The sequence below is a fragment of the Monomorium pharaonis genome, chromosome 1 (genome assembly GCF_013373865.1).
Source record: "Monomorium pharaonis isolate MP-MQ-018 chromosome 1, ASM1337386v2, whole genome shotgun sequence".
Taxonomy (NCBI): domain Eukaryota; kingdom Metazoa; phylum Arthropoda; class Insecta; order Hymenoptera; family Formicidae; genus Monomorium; species Monomorium pharaonis.
The window spans coordinates 1484054-1491713 of NC_050467.1; the positions used below are offsets into that span (position 1 = coordinate 1484054).

General features: G+C 36.0%; 1 protein-coding gene across 1 annotated transcript; it reads left to right on the plus strand.

The window, feature by feature from the left end:
- Nucleotides 1–416: 416 nt before the first annotated feature.
- On the plus strand, nucleotides 417–5891 carry LOC105839915 (replication protein A 70 kDa DNA-binding subunit). The gene is made up of 13 exons (XM_012686557.3): nucleotides 417–629; nucleotides 697–744; nucleotides 1095–1306; nucleotides 1548–1693; nucleotides 1827–1914; nucleotides 1998–2160; nucleotides 2246–2450; nucleotides 2789–2901; nucleotides 2973–3139; nucleotides 3430–3667; nucleotides 3758–3841; nucleotides 3927–4121; nucleotides 4251–5891. The coding sequence occupies exons 1-13, from the start codon at nucleotides 597–599 to the stop codon at nucleotides 4371–4373; spliced, it is 1815 nt and encodes a 604-aa protein (XP_012542011.1). The 5' UTR covers nucleotides 417–596; the 3' UTR covers nucleotides 4374–5891.
- Nucleotides 5892–7660: the final 1769 nt, after the last annotated feature.

The following is a 7660-nucleotide window of genomic DNA, read 5'->3' on the forward strand; positions in this document are numbered from 1 at the left end:
AACGCACGTGCACACCCGAACGGATTTGCACGAAAAAAACGCGTTTTGGAACGCGTGAAGTGGAAAGCGTTTTGCACCGCTGTTTGCTCGGATGTCGGAAAGTGCAGTTCTTGCAGCGACCTCGGCCAATCGGACACTACCAATGTCCTTAGTACTTTGTTCTAATTGGCTGTTTTCGCACTAGCTGCACTCAAAACGAGATCAAGCACAGTTGATAGAATTACCATTTTAAATTTGTATGCATACAATTAAAAAGATTTTTGAGGTAAATTAGTTTGCAATTAATTATTTCTACATTATGTATTTAATTAAAATAATTAAGTGGAGATAAATTAAATAGTCTTGTATTGACGCTTCTCATTGGCTGTTGCATTCGCGGGGCATTTGTGGAACGCCTCTGAAAGTACGAAACAATTGTATGCGATACGGAACGCTTGTTGATTCCGGCATTTAGTCGAATATTCGGCCATGTTCGGCGGGAAATAGTGCAACGGGATATGAGATAATTGAAGGCCATTCTCAGGAAAGTCTTTTCTTGTTAAATTAGAGATCGACAGTAATTGTCCGACCGCGCTGATACAAAACAAACCCCAATCATGCCGTACAATCTAACGGAAGGATCGTTGGAGGTAAGGCCGAGGTCTCTCAACATCGTTATTGCGTTGTATTGGCGTTGACGGGAATAAAATGTTTCAGAAAATCATGCGGGGCATGGACATCGACAAACCGGTTCTTCAAATGTTGGTGAGTACGACAGGACGGACAGTTTGACGGAATCTTTGATTTGTTCTCGCGAGTCGACGAATCAAAATTATCTCTTAGGATCCCTGACTTCTAGACAACATCTAGAAAGACTAACAGACTTTCGACCTTGCTTCTGTCATTTTATTTAGGCTGTATATTTAAACGTAAAATGTTTGTTACGCTCTGGTTTTACATGTGTCTTGATTTGTCGTATCCATCTATCATATTAGAGTCACTTTGATTGTCAACAATTAGGATTTTACATAAAGTCGATGCTTTAAATTTGATAAGAAGTCTACTTTATAGTTCTTAGGAAATAGAATTCTAAATAATTACATATAATATTGTAGGGCTACAAGAAGTTACCCAGAACTGTCAACAAGGATGGTTCTGCTACAGATCGGTACAGATTACTAGTGTCTGATGGGCAGAAATTAAATTCATTCACGATGTTGGCTACTCAATTGAATGATCTGATCACAGATGATATTTTGAATGAATTTGCGATTTGCAAAGTAACCAACTATCACTTGAGTTCAGTGAACAACAGTGGCAAAGAAAAGTATTGTTTTATCTCATTACTTTATACACAAAAATAAGCAGGATTGAATAGTTAAAAAGTTAAAACTTTTAATTTGACATTACTTTTAACTGAATTAGTTTTTTGTTCATGTAACTTTCAATGTAACTAAATTAATTTTATAAGTTATTAACTTGAATTTAATTAATATGATGTTAACTTCTCTCAATCCTGAAAATAATAAGTAAGTAGTACATGTGTCAAGCATATTTTAATTTGTCAGACGTGTAATGCTGATATTGGGTATTGATGTGCTAGTTTCTGGCAACGAAGTTGGATACAAAATAGGTAATCCAACCAACATAGAGATGACAGCACTGAAATCAGAACCAGATTCTACATCTACATCCACAGCTGGACATTATCAAAGTGAGTATTATTTTGTACCAATTGTGTTTAGAAATATTTAAATTACCATAATTTACATTAATTTGTATTACCTAAATGAATTAAATTAAGTTTGCTATGTCATGAAATACAAAAGCTTTTTCACTGACAACAGATGGTTCATCCAAAATCGTTGCTTCAAATCATCATGCTTCTGATATACCCACCACACCAATTGCAGCATTAAGTCCTTATCAAAACAGGTGAAGAATTCTGTTGCATACAGAAATGATGAATATTCGAGTATGGTAATAAGTGAAGAAATAAAATAATAATATGTGTTTAGATGGGTGATCAAGGTTCGCGTGACCAGTAAGTCTCCGATTAGAACATGGAGTAATTCTCGTGGAGAAGGCAAACTTTTTTCCATGGATCTGATCGACGAAACTGGCGAAATTCGGTGCACCGCGTTCAGAGATGCATGCGACAAGTTCTACGAATTGATAGTGGTAAGTGACGCGCGATTAAAATCAGTGATGATTAAGCGAATCTTTTCTATAAAATATTAAACGAGTATTTTATTTAATTTTATAGCCTGGTAATGTTTACTATATCTCACGATGTACGCTGAAAGTGGCGAACAAACAGTTTAATACACTGAAAAATGATTATGAGATGTCAATGACTAATGACACAGAGATCGTGCCTTGTCACGAAAGCAGTGATGCCATTCCAACATTGCAATTTAACTTCTCTCCCATAAGTCAAATCGAAAACAAAGAGAAAAACGACATATTAGGTAATACAATATGTTTGCAAGAACCAATTTCTAATTAAATCTTACATGTGTAATTTTATTAATAAAATGATTTTATTATCTATATGATAATTTTTTTGCAACTAAAATCTATCAATTGTTAACATTTATATTACTTCGCATCTTGTCTGTTTCAATTTTATCTTTGAAAATTATCTAAATAAATTATAAAAAATTAATATTCGTCTTTTGTTAAAGTTTTACTGTATATGATAATAAGTATCACAACTCTTTAAATTATATTATATAAAATAAAATATATAATCTTATATAATTCAACTAATTTTAAAATTATATATATTATGATGCGTTTGTAATAGATGTCTTAGGCGTCGTTACAACTGTCAACGATATACAACATATTACGGCGCGCAGTACTGGCCGAGAGCTTGTGAAGAGAGATATTAGTATTGTTGATGACAGTGGTACGATGGTGAGCGATTTATTGACACATCAGATTTCAATATATTGCTATTACAGACGAATAAATAAATTTTTTACCAGGTAACTGTTACACTATGGGGAAAGCAGGCCGAGGACTTTGATGGTTCTGATAACACCATTTTAGCTATCAAAGGAGCACGCGTGGGTGAATTTAATGGTGGAAAGAACTTGTCATTAATAAGTTCTTCCGTAATTGAAAAGGATCCCGATCTTCCTGAAGCACATAAGTACTATATATTCGAACTGATTTTTAATTGATCAATACTTTTAATTTTTTAATTATAATTTAAATTTATTTATAAAATTTATTGGAATTAGATATATTGTTATATATAATTTACTAAAAATGTATAAATTTATTTTCTATACATTTTCTATACATTTGTTCTTTATACGATTTTTAATAGATACAATTTAATTCTTTAATTATATCTTTTAAATGTTTAAAAATTAAAGATATGCAACATAGTTACACAAGGATAATGTAATATTTGACGTATTATGTTGTACATTTCAGATTGCGCGGATGGTACACTGCAGTCGGTCATTCGGAGAGTGCTAAATCATTGTCTAGAGTAGGTGGAGGCGGAGGTGACTCTAACGCGTCGTTGTACACTTTCCAGGAGGCGACCGAAGCTCGATTAGGAGAGAAAATGAATCTCCCAGATTTATTTGCAGTCGTGGCGACCATTAAACAGATCAGAACGGAAAATTCAGTTTACCAGGCGTGTCCGATAGAAAGTTGCAACAAAAAGGTGAATAGTATACGGATATACTACAAAAATGTCATATTTTTTCATTATGTTCTTCAGTACGAAGTATTGTATAATACTATTCAATTTCAGTTAATCGATCAATCTACTGGAGTCTTTAGATGTGAGAAGTGTAACAAGGACTATCCAAATTTCAAATATCGCTTACTGGCAAGCGTACGTATTGTTTTTTCGCGTCCTTATTTATTACTTGAAAGTATCTTTCGATGTCAGTTCGGCTTATTGTTGCAACGATTCACAGATGGAATTGGCCGATGCGACAGGCAGTCGCTGGGTAACTGCCTTCAATGATGATGCTGAAAAGATATTGGGAATGTCGGCGCAAGAATTGGGGGAGTTGAAGGAGAACGATAAAGATGCCTACTTACAAAAATTCGGCGAAGCGAATTTCAAGACGTTTACATTTAACTTGAGGGCGAAATCAGAAGTTTTTCAGGTAATCGATGCAATATCCATGTTATTTTTTACGATTAAATTGTATTTCGAGTTAATCTTATTTTTTCTATGCTATTATATATTATTTTTTGCTATTATAGTTTTTTTAAATTTCTACATTTTTTTCCAGGATGAAATGAGAATAAGGCACAATTGTCAGGCAGTTGCGCCAATAAATTACAAGACTTATTTAACCCATCTGATAGGCAAAGTCTCCAAGTTAATAGACCTCGAGAAAGTAGATCTTAACTAAGATTCCATCTAATTTCTCGATCTTCGTCAAATTATTTTCAGATAATTTGTTAAAAAGATTTACGTATTTAATTTAAGCATTATGATATCGCACATTTCCGTGAAGTTTTGTTTACTTAGATCATTGCTATTATTCGATAAAACATTATTTAATTATTCTTTAATGTAAGAAAAGAAAATTATGTGCATCACATGGGATTAAGTTGAAACTTGTGTACGTTAATCTACTTCAGTCGTTTATCGTTATTTTTCACAATATTTGTATTTTTTTCTTTTTTGATTGCGCTATATAATATTGCTATATAATATTGTAGTATGATTTTTAAAAATAAATTTCTAATTTTCATATTGAGAGATGCTCGCCTTATTGTCTGATCCAGTGAGATACGACTGCGGAAAATCACATGTTTTTACTACAAACAATATTTTATTATCTCAGTTTCTTTAAATCCTAAAGTTTTTGCAACATCTGTTCAAAATTATTTGATACACAATAACAATGTAACATTTAGTAAATATTATTTAACTTTATTCTAACGTGCGAAATGCATCTGATTATTTTTATTGCGCTGCGAATGCACGTATGTTCCGGCACATGTTCAAGATTGAGCGTGATAAAATTATTACGCAAAAACGGATTCTTATCAGAAAACAACTTGTCACGCTGTGAGATTCTGATATTTATCTTTGATAGCGCGATTGAGTCTGAAAGTTCTTAGGATTTCGTAGGACGTTGATAGTTCTCTTCGGATTCTTTTACGGTTTTCGGTTTGAACGAAATCCCTGCGGATCTCGCAGGAAATCGAGCGAAGAAGTTGGAGCGGTGTACAATACTTGATGGTTTATTAATTGCCAAGAAGTAAAATACACAGGCATTTGTTATAACAATGATACTGCCGAGGAGTAAAACTTTTTCTTTTTTTTTTTGTAATACGACGGTATCGTAAATAACATCTAGCGACATTATAATCGGTACTAAAAAGAGAAAAGCTGGTCTCGTGTCCCGTCTTTTTTTTCCCTGCTTATTAACGTCGGTAACTTTACAATTTACAAATGCATTTCCCATGCGCCGCGATCCTCATTCTCGTCCTCGTTTTCGTTTTACATCCGTCGCCGCTCTACTTTGTATGTACGGATTGCACGAGTGCCTAGTCGAAGATACCCCCACGACACCTTGCACGTTTGCATGGTGGTCCCAAGTACATTTTGTCTCTCGCACTCGTATTTTGCGGTAAGTACAACGTGAAGGTGGCTCGCACCTCCACGTACGTTTCCGAAGCGGGAATCGATCGATGGAACGAGTCCCGACGGCTCGATCGCGAAATCCAATCCATACTTTAGATTCAATTTATGATTTTACAAAATCTACAAGGTCGAGGCTCAGAGACGGGGAAAGCTATAACAATTTTTTTTTTGTTTTTGTTTTCCACATATTTCAGAGTCGTATCTAATAATCGAGGAGGAAAAGTATAATTTCGTCTAGTTAATATAAGACTTATCGAAACGTGATATTCTCTGACGCCGATCGGATGTAAAAAGTTGGACTCGATCTCGTGCCACAGCATCGATTCCCGAAAGTTTTACGCCTCTAGTCGCAGATTGAGGCCGCATATCACATTGCCGGCAGTTCCGCTGGAGCTCTTTCGATCTCCGTTAACGTTAACTCTTGATGCGATTAGCTATGTCAAGGTACGTAATTGTCGTTTAGGAGATATGGAATTGTTTTTTCCATGTTCGTCGTACAGAGTGCCTCCGGATCTGCCGGACGTTTCTACGGCCGTGAAAAGGTCTCGCTCTCTAATGCGAGAGACGCCGCATTATTATCGTCTCGTCAATCTTTCACCTGACGTGACGCTCGAGGCGGACGAGAGCATTTCGGAGCGAAAAACGACCAATTGAACGACGAGTTATTTGGAACTTGATCTTGGAGCGACTTAATCCAAGATGATTAATTCTAGTTCTCGTCTCTGGTGCAAAACAAACCCTTATCTTTTCAGTTCAAATTCGTCGAGATTTTCATCGAGGCTAAACAATTTGAAACAATTAGAAACTGCGTTCGAAAGCGAACCGCCTTCGGCCCTTCATCCCGATCGCGGATTTCTGAGGTAATCGCATCCGACAGCTCCGGCGCACTCTGTGCGTTTACAAAGGACGTGATTTTTATCTTAAATTTTCCGGATTCCCTACGCTCGTCACGCGCTCTTCAATCCCTCGCGTCGTTATTCTCGTTAGCGCAAGATCACTCTTTCGCTCGCTCTCTTTCTCACTCTCATTCTCGCATACGCACATACGCACTTTTTCTGGTCTAAGCCTCCTCACTCCGTTAGTTATTTTTTAAATCGTACCCCTACTCTGATTTATCTACCTAATTTGCCTGTATCTATACATTATTTGTGTGTACGTTTTGTGTGAGTAGGTGTTTGAAATGTTACCACATAGACCTGCAGATTCGATATGACTTAATCGTCGGGCTAGAGAGGGGAATAATAGGGGAGAGGAGGGAGGGTTAAGTGGTGGATAATATTCGAAAAATAAGTACGTAGTTTCGCAATAGGCGGTGATAAACAGTAACGACGAATTTAACAAGTACAATATTGCTCGATCTCGTATTATATTTATGTATTTATACGTATGTATATTTATATAACTATTTTTTTACTCGTTTATTTATATATATATAATATATGTATAATATGTAATAAAGATACTCTCCGCTCTCTCTCTCTCTCTCTCTCTCTCTCTTTCTCTCTCGTTCGCTCGTTTGAAGTAGCCTTCTTTCGCAACTCTCGACTCTCTTCTATCTGGAACTAAGAAAGGGCTCACCACGTTCGCTCTCTACACGGCTATGTATACATATGCATAAATATATGTATATATTTATATATATATATATATTTATATATGCAAATAAGTGATGTACGCACATCGGCAATCCTGCTTCTGTTTCCACGTTCTTGTCACCGATTTCCCGACTTTGGATTTCAAAGTAGGATCTCTTCTCCTCGACGAGAGGTGTCAAAGAACTTCGAGGAACTGATCGATAATTTTCTGACTTACAATATCGGCGACTCCGAACACCGTCGGTCGTCGAGAAAAAAAATCGTCTCTCGAGACCAGGGAATCCGTCGTTGAAGAACCCAGAGGCAGAAGTGGGACAGCTATCGTGTACGCTCATCACGCACCCACATCTATTTATAATTATTTAAAATCTCTCTTGACCTAAGTGATCACTATAGGCCTAATGATCTCGTGTCGTAGCACAATCTCTCTCTCTCTCTCTCACTCTCA